Source organism: Chaetodon trifascialis, chromosome 9, assembly GCF_039877785.1.
Source record: "Chaetodon trifascialis isolate fChaTrf1 chromosome 9, fChaTrf1.hap1, whole genome shotgun sequence".
Lineage (NCBI taxonomy): Eukaryota > Metazoa > Chordata > Actinopteri > Chaetodontiformes > Chaetodontidae > Chaetodon > Chaetodon trifascialis.
Genome location: NC_092064.1, coordinates 12061646 through 12082493, shown reverse-complemented (window position 1 = coordinate 12082493; position 20848 = coordinate 12061646). Strand labels below are relative to the sequence as shown.

General features: G+C 44.1%; 1 protein-coding gene across 1 annotated transcript; it reads right to left on the bottom strand.

Moving 5' to 3' along the window:
* Positions 1-577: 577 nt before the first annotated feature.
* LOC139336961 (tumor necrosis factor receptor superfamily member 19-like) lies at positions 578-18938 on the bottom strand. Its single transcript, XM_070971290.1, has 10 exons — positions 18484-18938; positions 17497-17588; positions 16531-16644; positions 11655-11833; positions 11416-11501; positions 5259-5423; positions 3545-3673; positions 3286-3388; positions 1993-2285; positions 578-1398 (listed from the first exon to the last, which is right to left on the bottom strand). The coding sequence occupies exons 2-10, from the start codon at positions 17560-17562 to the stop codon at positions 1394-1396; spliced, it is 1140 nt and encodes a 379-aa protein (XP_070827391.1). The 5' UTR covers positions 17563-17588; positions 18484-18938; the 3' UTR covers positions 578-1393.
* Positions 18939-20848: the final 1910 nt, after the last annotated feature.

Here is a 20848-nt window from a genome sequence, read left to right as displayed (position 1 = left end):
CTCTCTATCAGTTTCACACATCACAATAAACAGTCAGCCTGTGGAAAACAGATATACTGACAGGTGTTCCTATTATTTTGTCCACCCAATTTGTATCTGTGAGGCTAAGCTAAACAGCAAAAACACCTCTGTTTAAAAAACATGGCTGTTCAGGAGGCAGGGAGGGTCCAACCATAAAAGCTGCAGGGCTGCAAATAACGATTATTTTCAGTATTGATTAATGTTTTCAGATTTTTTCCGAAAAATCGATGTTTGTCCATAAAATGTGAAAAATGGAAAACTTCCAATCACAGTTTAGTGTTGATAAAATGCATGTTTTGTCTGACTCTTGCGGTTTTGTGGCACTGAGAGATTTGATAAAGTTACCAAAATCATTGGAAATTTATTAAGTTTGTTGAGTAATTGTGTCAAGAGTTGAATCATGGGAAATGTAGGATTCAACATTTTTGGAGCTAAAACCCAAATTGAGACAGCCAGGATATGTCAGCCGAGTGCAAAACATCGTTTATACATGAGTGCCTGTGGAGGAGCATTCATAAATGGCTTGATTTAATGAACTGAATGAATATGCGTGTCAGTAAGTTCGGAAACTTGTTCAAGTGGTTTATTTACAAAGAAAAAAAATGTGGAAGTGACCATTCACAACCATCAACACTATAACTGGGGGCAGAAAAGCAAACATATTATCAGTCATGTCTATGTTACAAAAATATTGACCTATTTAATATTTTACAGTATCTACAGCACAGTTATCACTTTAAACATTCCTCGTCTTAACTTGTTCCATATTATCAAGATTGTCTTCAATGTGCAACACAATCACGTTTGACACTTTTCTTCACACCTCTAATTTTACAACTTTTACACACAAAAGCTTCATAACACCAGCTGCTAGATGAGCGGTACACTTTATGTTCTCCTACATGTGAAGATGCAAGACATTCTCAAGGCGGCGCAGAGGCTCATTTTGATTCACTTTGCTCCGCGGTATCAAGTCAATACTCCTCGACCTTTGAACTTCATTCAGTTTCACCTTCTGGGCCAGCGAGTTCACATTATGTATGTGTGTGTGCGTGTGCGTGTGTGTGTGTGTGTGTGTATGCCGTTGCCCTCGTGCTTTGCTTTTCCTCAGCAGTGCTTTTGTTTGCATGTATGTACATATTCTGTTTGGACCCTTTGACGAGGGGCTCCGAGGTCAGCGGCAGGCATTTCAAAGAGGCGGTGCGACCACACTTGAGAGTGGCTGCTGCTCGTCTGTGTGTGTGTGCGTGTGTGTGTGTGTGTGTGTGTGTGGGGTGGAGGGGTTAGAGAGTAATCTGATATGGGATCTGGCCGCGGCTGTTGTTGAGTTCGGGGTGGTTCAAGGTTGGAACACGAGCCAAAGAAATCCATGTCATCCTGGAAAGAGAGCAGGAAGAGGAACACAGACACGCAGTGATTAGTAACGGATCTACCCGGAGCCAGCCAGGGGCCGACATAAAACAGGATAGTCTTGTCTACATCAAAGAGCTCTCGGCTTCTTTTACCAGCTGCTCTTCATGGACACACACGCACAGCAACGTCCCAAGAGGAGCCCGATGTGTTACGAAACAATGGTCGCAGGAAAACTACATGCAGCAGTTTGAATGCTCTCTGATTTAATCTGTTAACGTCTGATGAAATTGGTAACTCCAGTAGCGTCGTGTGTATTTCATTTGTGTTTTCGGTTCATTCTTTGTAGTTTGCTCTTGCATACCTCCCTCTTTGTTTGACACTCCTAAGAATCAGCGGAGCGTTTAGCAGTTTGCTTTGAGGCAACTCATCTGAAATCCCAGGGGAGTGTCCTAACACACCTTTCGAAACATGCATGAGGAAGACTGACGCACATCCAGGGACATGATAAGCAATCCATAGGGGCCTCAGTAGAAATACGTGCACAGTTTTGCGTCTCGAAAATGAAAATCGTGGAAAATAATCTATTGGTTTATGGAGTTTAGCAATGTGTCAGCTCACCTTCCTGAGCAGAGGAGTGCTGTTTGGGAAGGAGTGCATCTGTCACAGTGTCACTGTAGCTCTGCCTGACCCTCTCAGGTGAATTCTCCCTTGATCTGCACCCTTCTTCCTCCTCATCATCCTCGTCCTCTTCGTCTACCTCCGGCCTCCCTGCAGGCTCGGCGTTGCACTGCGGCAGCCCCAAACCCTCTGCAGGCTGTGAAGCCCCTCTCATCCCACCGTCCTCTTTGCAAACAGACTCTGGTCGTCCTCCCAGCTGCGTCGGGGCGCCCTCCTCATCCTGGTTTGTGTTTCTGGGGAGCCGAATAAAGCCAGCTGTTATCACCATGAATGTTCACAGCCACACCCTGTGGCCTTTCATTTCTATGTGAAGTGCCTTTGTTGTCAGAGCATCAAAGAGTTTAATTAACCACATGAAATTATGTCTACAGCAACAGAGCTGTTATGGGTTTAGCTGCCTGCTGCTCCCAGGTTTGCCGCTGGCGTACCTACCAAGCACTAGCTGATGGAGAATGACGTTATGTGAAGTTCACACTGAAGTATGGTCCATAACCATCGTCTACATGTCGAGCCACATGTAACATAATTTCACTGCAAAGACATGCAGTTGTGCATATAACCGTAATTTTATTTTGTTTGTTGAGTGGTTGATGTTGAGTGTAGCTGTAAAGGTTCAGGGCAGTCAGCAAACATCTCTGTGCCAACATTGTCGAGTTTTATAGTCATTTCCTCTCTGGGCTGAAAAATGTTTGCAGTCACGGTGTTCACCGAACACTGTGTCGTGTTCAGTGGTAATGTAGTACATGCAATATGCAGAGGTCGGATATTCTTTAAAAGGGAAGAAAAATAGAGGCAACACTTTATATTAAGGTGAACATATTCGCCATTAACTAGCTGCTTATTAACATGGATATTAGTAGCTTATTGGCTCTTTATTAGTCATTATAAAGCACTTATTAATGCCTTACTCTGGGGGTTAGGGTTATTAAGGGTTAGCATTAGGTTGTTAAGATTGTAATTCATGTACAACAGTTTCATTGCTATAAATAAGCAGTAATTAGGAGGTTACTGAGGGAAATCTCTTTGTGAATGACGTAGTAGTTGTAGAATATGGTCATGCAGAAAAAGGCACTGATAAGTGTTTTATAGCAAGCCAATATGTTTTAACATTAATGCTAATAAACCAATAGTTAATGGTGAATATATTTACCTATATTTACTTTATAATATAAAGTGTTGCCTAAAATTCTTGGGAATTAAAAATGCCTGTTCGTCCTCGTCAACGATCCTCACCCGTCACTGAGGCTCATCTGGGACTGGAAGGGACTGTTGTCGTGGCTGTGACCCAGACTGCAGCTCTCATCACAGCACAGAGATGGGATCAGGTGGACTGGACCTGAAAATCACACACACACATAGACACACACCACTCTGTGGTCACTCTATGGTCCATCACTGAAGTTGGAACACAATACTTTCCTTACAGTCATCGGTGGTTTGATACAAAACTCGGCTGTCGTATAAAATCTCTTTAGTCTGAAGCACAACCTACCACAAGTGTGTCCGGGGCCCAGGTGGCACTGGCAGCAGGGCCTCTGGGGGAAGTCGTGGAGCCAGCGTGGGTCCAGGCAGGACAGCTCTGCTCCACTGTAGGGACAATCCTGGGACCTGAGTGAGGCCGCTGAGGACACATGTTGGAGACAATCAACCACTGATATACACACAACAACCACGGCCCAGTGCAGCAGAGACATTCTACTGGTGCCACCTTAATAATAACAAGATATTATCGAAGAAATTAATGGTTAATAATTTGTTTACTAATGCTCCATAGATCAGCCAGAAGCCATTAAAAAGAACAGCTTTGGGTTGCCAGGTTGTGAAATTACCTGGATGGATTTCTTTATTGCCAAACAAAAGGGATAAACAGCAGCCAAGAAAATTTTCACACGCTGGCAACACACACTTTGGTTCTATTAATGGCTTATAAAGCATTACTGAAAGATGTATTAACCATCTATGAAGTTGTTTATAAAAGAATTCCTTATTAATTTCATAGAAAAATGCTTCTTTCCTATTAAAAATAACAACAGAGTCCAGTCTGGAGTTTGTTTGTTGGAGTTTGTGTGTGTGTGTGTGTGTGTGTGTGTGTGTGTGTGTGTGTGTGTGTGTGTGTGTGTGTGTGTGTGTGTGTAATTGCTGCTGTCAGGTGAAGTCCTCGCAGCTCGGGTTGTGATGTTTATCTGACTGAATTTACATGCTCTCTTTATGTGTTGGGAAATGCCAAACAACCCTCGGGTCCATGAGGCCGATTAAAATTCCTTTGTATAATTTCAAAAACAACTGTGTTAGCATTTTGTAGCAGCTTGGGTGAAGGGTGGGGTGCGTGTTTGTGCTGAGTGAAACTATTGGCAGAATATTTCGCTTCACACTGTCACAGTGAGAAAAACACTGAGCTGGTAACGCCTTGGTAACTTGTACCACACTCTTTGTTTCAGACGAGCTTACCGGGGTAACGTGATGTCATTGATTCTTTGCCTCGGGATGTTTCACATACTCCAACACTTTTGGCCCCGAGAATGCTCCTCATTATACAAGTTCCCACAAATATGCAACATCGGGGTTTAATAAGGCTTAACACTGGAGATCACGACTGACAGATGAACTGGCTCCGTGTTTGTGTAGTTAACAAAAGACCCATGAAGTCATACTCATCCGAATGTATGTGCTCTTTAACTTATGAAGGGATGCATCAGTGCCACTCACAAACACTGATGCATTAAAAGGTCAGTGTTGTAACCTCTGCAGTGCAGTGGCAAATGAAAAAAGACGAGTAACACACATGCATGTCTGATGACTGAATGTTGGGGAGTACGTGGTAAAGCACGAGCTTCTTGATGAGAGAACAAAATGTACTGGAGATTCATTGGCTGTGAGTTGAAATGCCTGCACCTGGAGGGGGGTTCAAAGTTCAACGCTCGCTGCATAGAACCACATGCAACCCCCGGCTTGTGAAAAACATGCTGCCTCCGTAGAAAGCAGTTGCAGTGGTGCATGAAAAGTCTTTCTATCATTAAAATGTGAGCCTAACTTTAGGCTGGTCTGGACTGCAAACATTGCACCAATGCACCACTCATTAGTGAAATGCTTCAAAGATGCCCCTAAAGCTCCGGCTCTTATTACCACGCTCTGCTTTCTCTGCATCTATTGAATGCACCTGTCCTGATTTCAGACACACACTGAAAAGGTGAAGTGCAGATACTCACCGCTGGGCTTCTTCTCCAGCAGCTGTCTCTTGCAGTAGATGACACAGAGGACCAGCAGGGCCAGCAGCACGGTGGCCAGAGCGCTGCAGATGACCGCGGCCAGGGCCATGTCCCGCGGGCTGGTCACCACCGCAGGCAGCGGCACCAGGTTCACTCGCCCGCTGCCTGTGAGAAGGCACAGGAGAGGAATGTTTATTATAGATGAACAATGCCAATGATTCTTTGATTGACCACATGACTGCGAATATTTAGGTAATGAGTGGCTTTAACATATTAGACCAGAGTAAACCTAAATTGAGAGTTTTAAGCCATGTACCTCAATGTATCTCTCATGAATAGCGGTTGTGAAAAAGACAGGAGATAGCACATGCGCAGTTACTTCATACTACCCGACACTCCTCAGCCAATCAGAATCAGGTAATGTGAGACAATTTATCCCTTTTCGCCTTGAGCTAGTGATCTCTTTGCTGAAGTCTAATGAAATAAGCAGAGGAGTTCAAAGACAAAGTGCCTGTGGTGGATTCTCTCTTTATCTGCCTCTGTCTCCTTCCCCCCAGAAGATGATTTACAGACATTTCACCCCCCACTCGCCCCAAGGCTCGCTCACATGCTAATCACTCAGCCCAGAAATCAGGAGGCAGACATGCTGGTCAGGCTTTTGAACCAGATCGGATACGAGTGTGTTCCCAACTGAGTGAAATGATGCGAAGGAAAGGAGCTTCAAAGCTTCCTTCCTTCTGTCCTTCAGCATAGGGACCAACCAAAGACATAGGATGTCATTTTTTTCACTTGTGTGTGTGGGGTTGAGCTGTGTGCACATGCACAGATTTCACGATTAAGCTGCTGTGAAACAGCTCTCCTCCTGCCCGAGGGGAAGCGTGATGTCACCATGCGCCCCGCCTTCAGGACCCCTTCACATTCTCACATAAACACATTTGGCCTCGAGAACGCTGCTCAACGTTACACAAGTTCTCACAAATACAGAACATCAGGGTTTAATACGGCTTAACGCGAGACATCACAACGTAAGACAGATGTCCTGGCACTCTGGTGTGAAAAATCTGGCTTCGGCTACACGTAATTATCCTTTCAAGCGCTCATCAGAGATAAAGGCACAATACCCGATCCACATGTAAACAAGAGAGCAGCGAAATTCAAAATAACTGGTGCTTTCAATTACTCTCACATGTTTTTTAAAAAAGAAAAAAGACAAGTATGAGTTATTCACATTTTCTGATCCTGTCTAAAGCTGCATTACTTGCCTGATGACAACATGTCTAGCAGCCATTGCGCACCTTAAGCGTTCATGTGGAGTCATATGTAAGTCCACCTGATAAATGTAAGCCCAATATTCTCTCTTTTAGCTCGGTATTTGGCCTCCATTGAAAAAACTATTGGTGCTTTAAAGGACCAGTGTGTAGGATTTAGGCCTTTAGTGGTGAGGTTGCAGATTGCAACCAACAGAACATCCCTCGCCTCACCCTTCCCTACAGTGGCCTCTAAAACCGTGAAAAACCAGAAAGTCGCTCTCTAGAGCCAGTTTGGTTTGTCCGTTCTGGATTGAAAACACACTTTATATCTTCAGGTACAAATGAGGGAAAACTTATGAATATTAGATTCCATTATTGCCAATAGATCCCGCTAAATCCTCTAACCTTTAACATAGTAACACCATCACAGTAATGCAGTGAAACATACTCTGAGGGGGAAAATACCATTCAGATGAATCCCTCACATTCCAGCGGAGGAGACATCACTCAGCGTTCGGGAGAATCACTGGTGTGTCTAATTACTCGACGGTCTCTAATAGGTGACGTGAAATTTCCAACGAAAACAACTCCACTTGTCTGGGATCGTCCGAGTGAGCACCAAGTCCTTCTATTTCTGACTACAGCTTGAGACTGAACCGTGACATGAACAAATCGCGCGGCTTTCTGGATTTACTCGGGAGTTATTGAGCTCTAAACATCTGCAGCAGCACATTAGTGATCCTCTGCAGCTGTTCATCACACACAAATTGTATACAAAGACACGGTGACTTTCCAGACATCCTGTGCGATAACTGAAAGATCAGGGAGCTGCGTTACATCAGCGTGGGAGCTGCACGTCCTCACATGACAGCCTCTGAGTGTAGCTTTAACAGGGATTGGAGAGCAAACAGTAGCACGCCTGGATTCTCAAAGTGACTGGCATTTCTCTCTGAGGCTAGGTACATAAGGCTTAGCATAATCGCCTCTGATCATTATCGGTGATCAAACACAATTTTCCTGATCAATGCATGTGTGATAGAGAGGGCATGGGTCGGGCAACAGTAGGAGTGCGCTGCTGTGACACTGCGAGACGGCTTCACAACACATGGGAAGAAAAGAAATAGCCAATATAATGAATGAGTTTTTGTTTGAGAAAATCTTTTTCAGCCAGGCCTGCTGTTTGCTTTTCAGCACATTAATCATAAAGGGAACTGGTTTGAACCTTTTCACTTCCAAGAGCTCTTTGTTATGCAATGTAAACATTACTTTAGCTTTGGCAGTTTTTTATTCAGTCAGACGGGGGATAAGGGTATTTTAACATTCCTTCTGAGGGGAAAGAAAAGATAAAAAAAAAAAAAAAAAAAATCCTCAAAGCAGCGCTTCCACACTTAGTTTGACCCAGAGGGCACAATAAAGGATACAAGCACAGAAAAGCACATAATGCCAAAAACATATTGCTCGTTAATAAAAGAAACTGCTACATTTCAGATCTTAAAAAACTGCTCCAGCTGCCAACAACAAGACAGCCTAAGTCACTACAGCTGTTCTAAATAATTTATAGAGGAGTATTTCTATTAAAAAGCTCCAAGTGCAATGAGGCTGCTAAGTTTTTAACAGGAATGAACATTTGTAAATTAAAACAACAATAAACTGGATAGAAAAATATGGTGTCGTGTCTCTCACATGACACACCTCCATGATTTGTATTCATGTTTGAGACTCACAATGAGTTTTCAGAGCAGGGAACGCCATAATAATCTTCACACACTTAAACTGAAGCGTATTGACCATCGTGTTTACATTTGGTCGGCGCTGTCAAGATCGAATTGGACTCATTCAAGGTGAGCATCATCTGGCCCGCAGCACAAAGGCAGCCTGTTATCAGAGGCCCAGCAGCTGCAGCGAACGCAGATAAACACTGCTCCATTGAAGAGACCTCACCTGCCGATATTATCTCCGCGCAAACCCGACCAATAAACCGCAGCCTTTCATAGACTCCCCGCCTGTTGACTTTATGCAAAGCCACGTACTTGAAATAAAAGGAGCTCTTCTTTACACCTCAGATGGATCTTTGCCGTTGGTCTGTGCTCTTTTAAGAGGCTCTTCAGGAGGACTGAGCTCACGGTGAGGAGACGACTGCATGCGATAAGTGAACCTCTGAGTCCCTCCAGGAACACGCTCTTCACTGGTGTCTGCAGTCAGCTCTACAGCGCTGTAACTAGCTTGTCTGACTAACATGAGCAACTTCTGAACACATTCAAAAACACATGTAATTCAGGGAACACTGCACATAAACAAGGGACTTAATCCGTTCGCTCTGGCTCAGACACCTTGTTGATTTGATGCCATTTAAGGCAGAATATGTAATGTTTGAGTTTATGTGCATCTTATTATCTGTTTGTGATCACGACTCCCTTGTTCCCGCCAGTCTGAGAGCATCTGCTCTGGAAAAGCTTCTCCAGATGCAAATATTCTGCACAAAAACACCTTTCTTCAGGGAGCGTTATTAAAGGAGCTGTAGATAGACAACATATTGAATCACCTTTTCTTGCTTTCTTTGAAACTGAAGCTGTATATGTCTGCTGAAATGATTTATAACATCCAAAAGGGTGACACCCATGGTGTTGTGTTTGTTTTAAAGCACCTCATAATCATCACTACTTGTAATGTGGCAACACCAAGCATCATTAGGCTGCGAGGCTGTGGTTTGATAATTGCATGATGACTTGATTAAGACAGCAGTGAGGATAAACGGATCATTCCAGCTGCTGACATGTGAGTGGCACTGTGAACAGGAGTCTGACGGTCGGTTTGATTTGCTGGCGGGCAGCTGGAGTTCGGAATGTTTCCCCTCACCTTTGCCAGCCTGGTGTATTTTGTGCGCTCTGTGGTGAAGACTGACTGCACGAAGCTTTGAAGTCAGCGAGCATACCATGTTATAAGATGGAGTGTTGAGGTTAGCAGCAGGGACAGAGGCTTGTTGGTTCATGTTTCCTCTGGATCGTCCTCATCATGAGGTCAGTAGCATGTAAAAATGATAAGTGGCAGCTATTTGCCCCATTTCTTCAAACTATTGGTGAAAGGTGGAACATCCTGCCTGAAACATCAAAGAGCAGCGATGTTTCATGGCTGCATTTCAAACCCCCGCCACCTTCCACTGAACAAAGACAGCCTAAATTCCCATCTGACTTTGAGTAAGTCCAGTTGGAAACAGCAAAGCGATACGGAGATAAGCTAAAAAGAGCAGGTAGGATTCTTTCCACGTGTGTGAGTACATGCATGTATCTGTCTGTGTGTGTTAGCGTGGTCCGGTCGGCTCTGCGAGATCTACCATGACAGTGAGAAACTCCAGCAGATGAAACACATTAAAGAGGCTGAAGGAATCCATAAAACACAATCTCGTTTTTACTCGGCCCCACAAAGCCACCGGGGGGAAAGGGAGGAGAAGAAAGGAGGGGTGCTTTAAGATTTACAGTCCACCCAGACGGAGACTGCTTCCCCTGCACAGCTGCACCATTGCCCCGGGCCAGTGCGGCCTATTAGAATGATCTGCCCTTTAAGTTTTCACCACCCTCCTCAAGATAACACTGGAGGGAGGGAGCGAGACTTTCAAACATTTGGAAATGCTCCGCTGAGAGTCCCCGTGGAAGCGAACGAGCAGCTATGCTCTCAGACACAATGGCCATTTTGTTTCGCAGGCCTCCTCCAGTATCAAAACGGGAAGCAGCGCAGATGGACAAATGAGCAGACAGAGGGAGGCCAGTTGTCCCAAAGCCAGCGTTCGTTTCACAAACAGTAACACTGCTTGCGACAACATATTTGCTTAAATCAAGACACTCCAACAGCGGATGCTCTGATGAAACCACGATTCTTTACATTTCGGGGCCTGTGAGCATAAAACAAACATGTTTTTTTTAACTTAACCCCAGAACTGTCTCCATTTACTTAACACAGGGCTGCTAACCCTGGCTGGGACTGCTCTGATGCTCACGCTGCCAAAACCCTCCTCTAAAAACAGCTGCAGCCTCCTCTGCCATCAGGAAGTCACACTCAATTACCAAAGGTATAAGTTCACTCGCCTGTTGGTTTTATGTGGAAACCTGAAATCATAAGGTTGAACTTAACTACTTCTAATGGCCAGGAGACAGAAGTTAATTGGATCTGTAGCCTACTGGAATACGAGCCGTGCTTTGTGAACATACTGTAACACACCTCCTGTCTGCTTTTCGCATGACGGATCTGCACAAAAGGTAATAAATTGTGCTAGTTGAGCGCCCTCCCTGCCGTGTTTACCCTGGTGCTGAAACAAAGCCACGTAAAGGAGTGCGGCCATTTTTTAAAAATTCTATGGAGGCACGTTTTTGTCTCCAAATATCAATGGAGGTTTTGTTCGAGGAAGTTTGCTCATTTAATCCAAATTGAGTGCTAAAAATGAGTGACATGTTCTGAGCTAATATAATCCAGTGTTGGCAAATCCAGCATTATGTTAGCGGTATCCATTTCAGCTTTTCAACTGCTCAGCTTGTAAATCCAAGCATTTATTTGCACATATAGCATAGCCGCTCGGCTCAGCGAGACTTAGTGAATGAACTATGGCTCGCTCCACCCTTTAAAGGCTGTGGTTCTGGTTACTCCGAGCACCTTGTGCTGGCATGTTATGTGTGTACAGGCTTTGTTGTGGCACTGCAGCCTGAGTTTTGGTTCGAGCAGGATTTGGCTAGGAGTTCAATAGTGTGCTGTAGCTGGTGGTGTTTGCTTTTAGACTATTGTATCCCTGTTGTTTCATCTTAAAACATCACCTATTGTGGGCTGGGATGAATAGCCTGCATTCATGGGAGCATTTAACAGAATCGCCACTGATGTTAGGCCAACTGTTAGAAGAGGTAAAAGAAAGGAAAGGTGCTTACAGTGAGGCTCATACGGAGGTGGAGGGTCCCCACAGGGTATGCACTCCATGTCTTGGAAACCACTTAATTTTGTCTTCCTGTAATATCTGTTGAAGACAAAAAAATTCATGTTTTAACACAGGAGCAGCAAACAGAGTTCATACTGTGACGTATCAATGAGACTGGTGTGACTACTATTGTGAAAAATCCATTTTAATCAGTAACACGACTGTGTGGTGGAAATATGTGCGTCTTCTCACCCCGGCAGACAGTCGCCACACACGGCGTTGCTCGTGGTGGAACAGTTGCCCTTCTGGAAGCGGTTGATGAGTCCACAGTCCAGGCAGGGCTTGCACTTCTGCAGGCTCCGGTCCTCTTTGAAGCGGCTGCTCCGGCAGGGCACGCACCGGGCATCCTCTCCATAACCAAAGCCACATTCCTGTGGGGATTAATGGGAGAAATACACCGGGTAAGAGGTGGGGTCGGCGGTTTAGGGAGATGTGCAGCTGGTGAAAAGGGGGCTTGAATGTGGACTACCGGGGGTCTGGAATTAAAGAATGATCTTGGCTTGCGGGATCAGAGGAGAACAATGGCTTGCTTCTTTTGCGAGTCCATCTTACACTGGCAATAATCTCCCTGACTCTCTCAGTATGAATGAGCAGCCTTCCGCTGCAAGACCCAGAAAGGCCAGGCATTTGAATAATAAAGAACCTGGGGGACACCCACTGTTGTATTATTGCAAGTTTATTGCTGTGTTTTTGTGCGACTGCCTCTCCAAGTAGACTCAGTGAGTGTCCCGTTGATTGAGAGGCCAGCAAGCAAAGGAAACGCTTCAGGAAGGGGGCAAGGATTATGGAGAGGTATATGGAGAAAATAAGATGAATACTTTTTGTGTTCAACAATTGAAAGTGCATTTTAAAAGCACAGCTTCCTGCTACTGTGTGAGTGATCTCATACTGAGCCACCTTCAGAGGGTTTTTTTCACCTGAACCAAGCCAAATTTAAATTATAAAAGATATTTTTTTAGAAGAACATGAAATGTAAGACATATACACACGGTGTTCTGTGGTTAAAAATATAGAAGAAAGATCAAATATGTATCTTGTTTGGTTGGCAGATTAACTGTATTTCAGATTTAACACTGCTTTCCTGTTCTATACAGCAACTGGCAATGTAGAAACACAAAAGTCTGCCCTAGTTTAGAAGCTAAATTCAACATTTCTGGTGTGAGGAACCCAAACTCAACACTGAATTAACCACGGATGTATTAATAATTTTGATTATGACTCCAGCTGTTCATTTCCCTCTGCCAGTGTTACTCTTGTTTTGTCTCTATCCTAATTGCTTCTCTGTCACAGGCCTAAAAATGATGTTGAAAGACTGGTGACCTCAATGACAAACTGACATTTACATGACAGCTGATATGACTGTACAGCACACTGAGTGAAAAGACCCTGCAGGGCTGACATCATACATTGATCATTCATTATCAGCTCCATAACAGCTGCCCTCCTGTCCAGTATTGCCACACTTCAATCCAAAGCCAGGGGGATAGACAGGATGGTGGTGGTGGTCATAGGGGGTGCTCATATATCATTAAAGTGAAGGCCAGCTTCAAACACGGCTTCTCTGCTCTCTTCTCTCCTCGCCCGTGTCCCATTTCACCGCCCGGGCATGCAGTCCTGCCGGAATGTGGGCACAAGAGTCTGATATGGGGGGTGGGGAAGCAGGCTGGCGAGAAATGAAAAGGGGAGGTGAGGGGCGAAGATGTGATGGTGTGATGGCAGCGCAGAGTCGGGACAGAAGATGAGGATTTCAGTCCTTCCAGCCAAACACATGTGAGCCTGACATTGAACCCTTGGGCCACGCCTGGGCCCGAGGTGGACCAGCGAGGGCTGGACTTTTGCAGCTGTTGTTATGAACTCTCCATATAAGGCCTTGCTCTCCAGCAGGGCAGGGAACAGTGGAGGTGGTGGGGGGGACATAGGAAGGGAAGGAGAAAGAGTGAGAAAGAGAGAGGGGGTGGCTGATGAGTGATAAAGAGGGGAAAGAGGACTAAAGAAGACTCGGCCGCCCACTTTTGCAAGCCAAGATCTGGCCTGTCTGAGGGGAATAAAGCTCAAACTGAGTCAGGGGAGGCTGGAAAGTACCATAACCCTAAAACTGGTTCTGTAGAACATGCTGTAGGCCCAGCCACTGACGGGTACCTCACAGTGGTTCTGTGACCCACTTCCACATGAAGGAAGGGGCCCCGGAACCATTCGCCCCCGCTAAGCCCGGCACTGGCACAAGCTCTGCCTGTGGGGCGCCGCCTGGCAGGATGGGGGCTGATGCCACGTAGACACAGCAGGTCAGAGCACTGAAACAAAAGGAGAGTGCAGCCAACTTCTGGCCCTCTGATCCAGGCAGCACAGATCATCAAGGAGTGATCTCTGTCTTCTTTTATCTCTGCTAACAAAGCTCAACAGAGCTGACAGGCTGCGCTCAGCGAGCGACAGAGCAGCTGAAAGATGAACTATGTTCAGTGGTAATCTGTGATGCTGAAGTTATTACTGTATGAAAAGGTGAATACACAATGTATAAGCCTTTCCCAACACGTAGCTGCCATAAAACAGACACCAATACTGACAGAAGAACACATTCAGTGTGTTAAACCTCCTTGAAAATAGCAGATTTTCAGATGATAGGGGATTGCAAAATGCGCACACAAACAAAAGGAGGCAAGTTAACTCTCTGACGTACATCTGCTCGCAGCTGAGGGACAATATTTTCATGTTTCTCTGCAGGTACATTCTAGATTATGTGTATACTACTTGTCCATTTCCATAGTGCACTTTAAGGTGATTTCACGTCAAAGCCGTCCAAAGAAAGCAGATGCTTAACATCCCATTTCCCTGTTCTATCTGCTGATCTAGTTTGGGTGAGACTGCCAAGCACAACAGCAGTGTGGAGGGGAGAGGAGCGGTGGTGGGAGAGGGGAGAGCTGGCTGGGACCTGAAGCATGTTCAGACGCAGAGATATTTCTGAGATTAGGAGGCAATCACATGGGGGGCAGCCAGTCAGATGATCTGGTAACGAAACAACGCTGAAAACAATGCATGTTAATTAAAGCCGTGTCCTGTCAGGGAGGAAACACACTCCTTACTACTTTTGTTTTACTCTGATTTTTTTTTTTTTTTGCTACTTGTAGCTAATGTCTGGCCACTTCTGCTGCTTATGCACTTCTTGCACTACTGTCTCTGTCTTTAGCCAGTACCATCCAAAGGTCCTTTGCCCTGGGAGTGTGGCTGAAGGAAATCTTATACTCTTGCTACATACTACAAGATGTTGACACATCAAAGTTGTGTTCCTACCTCTTTTTTTTTGTTTCTTTTTTGCCACTGGCAGTTTTCCAGCATGCACTGGAAAGCAATTCACCCCTTCTCCTTCACGCTCGACACAACACGAGAGACTAACTTACTATGAATGAAACCTAGAATGAAATATGTCTGAAAGAGAAGTACTGGTTTTAATGGACATTTCCTCTGTTTGGGTGGTTCTTTTAGCTACAGTTAGTGTGAAGGGGCTAATTGATGTTTGTCAGCCCGCCTAAGAGCGGCTTCCAGAGGCAAACTTCCAGAGCAAACTGGGCCACATTCCTCTGGGATCTCTATGGCAGCTGCACAGAGTGACTCCAAAAGTCTGCTTCGCTCCCAACAGTCAGTGCTGCCTTTCAGAGTATGGACAGATTGTCTTGGTTACACAGAGTTCAAATCAGAAATTGTGCCTCTGGGAAACTTTCTCTGAGTGCAGGCCGAGGTCTCCGCTGTGAGCCGACATCCCGCTACCTTCAGAGAAAGAATGAGGCAGCCAATTATTAACCAGGACCCCAGGGTGGCTAGCAGCATTCATGCCTGTTGAGCTGGCAGAGCAACACGAGGACTACTGAAGCGTATTACCAACCACAGAGTGCATGTCTCTGTGCGCTGAGATTAAAGGCAACCAGGCTTAAATGCATGTGTGCAACAGATGTCAAGGGTGAGAGTTTTTTTCACCAGCACTCAAAGATGTAGTGGAGTGTAAATGCACCTAAAGTCAGGTTACCAGCCAGTGTATTTGCAGAACTTTGTTTAAATAAGGCTGACGTTAATGTTAAAGATGTAAACATATAAGATAAACTGAAAATTGACCTGTGATGGCAGAAATATCCCTTTCGCATCGAGTCCTATCTTATTTCTAGATCTAGATAATCATATAAATGGGATGTTGTAGAGCTTGCTAGTCTGTGTTTTGCAGTTCAAGCACTGAATGAGCTGTCAGTCACTTTGGGAGCAACGACAAGGTCCAGTCCGATGGTTTAAAATTTGGTGATGGGTGGTAAAATTATTTTATGTAATAATATTTTTCAAAGCTGCATATGACACAGGTTATGAGGTGTACCGCTATTTGCTACTGAATGGATCAAAAGACTAAAATGTTTCTTAATAAGCGTTTGATGCGTAATATGTCACCTTTCCATCACTGCCTGCACTTGCAAAGGGAGGCGCATAGCTGCTGCCGCAGAGGAAAGCCTCTGCCGACACTACAGAGGCCTGTTTGTACAAAGCACACAAAAACCTGTGGCTAAGGTGGTGGAAAAAACTGTATTCCCAGTCGAGAGAGCAGCAAGCTTAGGCATGGCTGGCTTCAAACAGTGAAGACAATAAGTTGGACAGGGTGCAATGGGGAAAAACAATGGAAGCCATTCAGCTGCAGAAGGTCAAAAGTATGGGTGTGACTGATTAAAGAAGGGTCGGTGTTCTACAAAAGCTAATAACAGCTTGGCTGTTCTCAGCATGAAAAAGAGGAAGTAATAAATAATGTTGGTTCCCTGGATAAGACACACTTTTCTAAACAGTGATGTCGCTTCTTTTCATGAGCTCAACTGATTTTTTTCCCACTGCAGGAATAATCCCATCCAACGTTTTTTTTTGTTTTTGTTTTTTCAGTTTAAGGAAGTCGATTCAACCGACCTGTTACGGATCTCTCGTGTTACTACACTTTCCTTTTCCTAAATAAACAAGGGACAATACTTTTCCCTCTCAGTGGAAAATGCTCCTGACTGAACACAGTGAGGTGATAAAAAACAGAAGAAATCCAAAACGTTTTTTTTCCAACCTTTGATAGCTCCTGTCCTGCATCACACTGCTTGCAGGGTTTGCAGTTCCCAAACCGGTCCTTGTACTCCTGCTCTCTGCATTCTCTGGTCTCCTCCTCAGCCCTCACAGGAATCTGAGGGGGACAGTCATTTGGTGACAGTTAGATTCCTGCATTTCATCACCACTTTCATGCATAGCAGAGAAAGCAGACTGAATCCCGAGCTATGCATCATAATCTCTTATAATAGTTTGAGGGGATCAACCCTCGAGTTGGACTCTTCTTGAAAACAAGTCTGATACTGTTGGGATGAGATAAAAAGAGCTTTAATGAGCCCTGTGGGAAAACTGCATAGCTGCAGAAGCAGAATCTAAGTCAAAAGCAACAATACAGGGCTCGCCAAAACCAGAGACTAGATAACAAATACAATGAGGACAGGGCAGCGTAGAAAGGTAAAATGATCCTCAGCATTGTCAGTGTTAGCAGTAAGAGGTTTATAGACCTCTGTGTGAGCAGCTGCCTGTTTAACACTGACATGCAGTGCAGTTTAAGTTCATGTGAGCGGTTTGTGTCTGCAGCCTCTGCACTTCACTTTTTTGCAAACTCTTCCCTCCAGACTTTGGGGTTTGCTCAGTTGGAGAAGGTGTGAAATGCAGCTGACAGCTTCAGAAAAAGCTAGGAAGTGGACCTCGAGTTTAGTTTTTTTTTTTTTGTTGGACTACTACCCCATTGGTCAAGAACGAACCTTCACACTCAAGTAAAACAGAGTGGAACAGAATAAAATGAAATGGAGCAGAAGATGGACTCGTTCACTGTGTGGGTGGAGTGTGTCTTCCATAAACGTTTACAAGACTTAAACAGAGAAGCTACGCGCGCGGTAATAATGATAGATTTCGGTTTAATAACAGATTAGTAGCAAATCAGAGACAACACATTCTCCTGCTCGCTCATGCTCTAAATGAAAACGGCGATGAAAAATTCACTCACCAGAGTTGAATATATGACATGCGCTGCGAGCAGAAGTGAGAGGGTGAGCTGAAACATCCAGACCATTTTGATGAGCCCCGCGTTGCCTGCAGCTGGAAAAGGGTCCAAACAACAGAAGGCTGAGTTTCTGAACGTTATCATATTGTTTTTCTCTGTTATACACAACAAGTAGTTTCTCAAGAAGAAAAACGTGTTCGGTGAGGTCAAGTGTTCTGAGATAATAAATACAAAATGGTTAGGATTATTACTAATACAAGCAAGTTCAGTAGTCACTAAACATTGAATCATGGGTTTTAATATTCCAGCCATTGGAAACATTAATACAGCTCCAATGATGCGTTATAAGAAGCACATAGAAGAAGAAAAAACATGAGGCACTATCATACAGTGGAATAAGGTGAAATTCCCATCCTTAAAGCTGCAGCAGTAAGGGGGTAATAAAAGGTTCAAACTGGATTATAAAGGATTAAATATCTATATAATGTATAATAAAGCAGGTAGACTATTGGCTGAGGGGCGCCAATTAAAAACTAACCTCACCGCACGTGCAAACTGTAGCAGAGTTATTGATGGTGTTTGATTAAAGTTCCATCAGAGGCTGACAGCCCAGCCGTCAGCTTAAAGATCAGACAGCTTCCACAGGAGGAAGACTTCACAGGACCAGTGCGTTCAAATGTTTTAAAGCCCTTAATAATGTCACCATGTTAGCAACATCTGCAAGCAAACATCACCACAGGTCCGGACAGTCGAAGCGTGAAGCGACGGAGAAACTGAAGCCGATAACTCCTGACTTTATGCGACATTAGCGTAAAATAATAATAATTATAATAACAATAGTTTATCATGCTCAAACTGCATTGTAGGTCTGGAGGTTTGGTGTTCAGCCCTGCACCGTGAAATAAACCAAATGTTTGTTCCATATCTTTTGTCGTGGACGCTTTAACTGTCCAGAACTGATTAAAAAATGTTTTGAAAAGCTCTTCTTACCTGCTAAAAAGGCGCCTGTTGATCAAAGTAGAGCTTGTTAACAGTCGAAAGCAGACCGGTGAGAGGTGTGGTGCTGTGTTTCCCGCACCGGTCCGCTCACCATGTCTGCCAGCCCCCAGATCAGCACAGAGGAGCCGCGGCAGATCGAGGACAGGCTCAGCGCCCACATCAAAGGCGGAGAGAGAGGGAGAGAGGGGGTGGCTTTATGGATCTGAAGCGCGTGTATCTGATCTGTGATCAGTCTGCACGACATCAAAGACCCGGTTCCACACAGAGCCAGTCACACGGCGCTGCCTGAGCTCAGCGAGCACGCTGGGATCAATAAGAGCGTTTCCATTCAGCTGGGAGAGTCCATGTGGACACGAAACAAAACAACGAAATGTGGAAACACAAGAGGAAGACCGGAGTCACTGCGCCGTGTGTGTGTGTGCGCGCGCGCCTGAGTGCGCGCGTGTGGCGTTTATTTGATGGCTTTGCTGGTTCATGGCGGTTGGTGTTCTGAAGTTTGAGCAACAGCCGCGCGGTGCTCAAACAATGGTCCGTGGACCTCTAATGGTCGTTCACGGTGTCCCTGCGGTCCCCACGCACAGCTCTTTATCTACCTCAGTGACAGAAAGTTGACTCAGTGACAGCCTACACAGACCACAGTGTACCAGCAGCAGGCTTTGTGTCTGAAACATGACCCATAGTGGCCTGTAATGCAGTGGTGAAAAGTATTTACTCAAGTACTTTTACCTCGAAGTACAATTTCGAGGTACTTACTTTACTCACTACTTTGTAGATTCAGATTAACAATACAAAACATCATCAACAAATAAATTAAGTTAAACATAAGACTTTATCCAATAGTATATAAATACATTAGAATAAAACCTTCACATATATACACTTATGATAAAACATTATTCTGAAATAGGTCATCAAGTGAATTCTGATGCAAACACTTTTGTAGTTTCACTTGTAGGAGTTTAAGTATTGAAAAGTATCTCTACACTGTGGTCTTGTTACTTTTACTGAAGTAAAAGATCTGAGTATTTCTTCCACCACTGATGGTTTGTAGAATAAGCTGCGTGTATGTGGAGGCTGTCGACATTAAGTTAATTATGGACGCTTTCATCTCTATGAGCTGCAGATGTCATGACGTCAGTGTGCTGCTTCAGGATTGGCTGAATTTTAGCTGTCTTGTTAACCCGTCTGCTGGAGGAGAGCATGGTTCAATGTCAAATTACTGATTTTGTCTGCAATGGTGGGGGTACGCTGGAAAATAAATGCATCATTCATGGATACAAATACATGAATGAATGAATGAATGAATGAATGAATGAATGAAGCTCATTCAGTTTGCATATTAGGATGTAATACATTTCTCCTCTTTCCAAAGCTGGACCACTTACAAATATATGTACCTCAACCACCCACATGACACTGGAAAAAAAATTGAATCCCAGTGAGTTAATATCTTTAAGAGAGATATTAACGGTGACGAGTCCAGTAAAGAAAAACTTTTTGCTGATTGGATTGTATAAGAAAATAACAGTCCTTACATACATTATTAATGGATTGTGTTTACACGCCTAAACTCTACAAAAAAATCCTAATATTGTCTTCACTTGCCTAAACCATGTCTTGAGATCACAATTAATTTGTGAAGATTGTTGCAACAAGAACATCAATCAATTTGACAAAGACCATGTTGACACAAAGTACATGATCATATCCACCTCTGGCCTCTGTGTGTGTGTGTGTGTGTGTGTGTGTGTGTGTGTGTGTGTGTGTGTGTGTGTGTGTGTGTGTGTGTGTGTGTGTGTGTGTGTGTGGACCAAGGCAAAGACACAGAGGACAAAAGTTCAGCACTGCAGTAAAAGTGGCCAATTACTGTACATGTCCGGACATGTTGCATATCAATTCCAAGAAATCAGCCTTTACTTTACAAATGCAATTAGCTGTTACTTACTTGCCTGTTGTGGAATATAAATATTCAATTTGCTTCCTGTATAATGCAGCATGCAAGAAATCTCTTATTTATAATAGTAATAATAATTTATGGCTAAAATATATGTCCTAATAATTAAATCATAATTTTGTTTGTTTTTTATGAAATCATAGAACAATAGTTTCACATTGTAGAAGTGACCAAAAAAATATTCTTAGATTTCCTGTCAATGTTTCTACTGTATGTGTTCATTTCTACTGTGTTGAGGTCAAATGTATAGAATATAGACCTGCACCACTGTGACACCAGTCATCCATCTGTGAGAGTGTGGTACTACAGTCAAAGTTTCTCCCTCTGACAGCAGGAGATTCAAGCTTTGCTGTTGTCTCCATCTACTGGGAGGCTGCTGTCATGGTTTATTACTTGATTTAA

Coding starts and splice junctions, on each gene's coding strand:
- LOC139336961 (XM_070971290.1), bottom strand. CDS start 17,562: ATGGTCTGGATGTTTCAGCTCACCCTCTCACTTCTGCTCGCAGCGCAT. Junction 16,645..17,496: donor ATGTCATATATTCAACTCTG/GTGAGTGAATTT, acceptor TGTCCCCCTCAG/ATTCCTGTGAGGGCTGAGGA. Junction 11,502..11,654: donor TGTGGCGACTGTCTGCCGGG/GTGAGAAGACGC, acceptor TGTCTTCAACAG/ATATTACAGGAAGACAAAAT.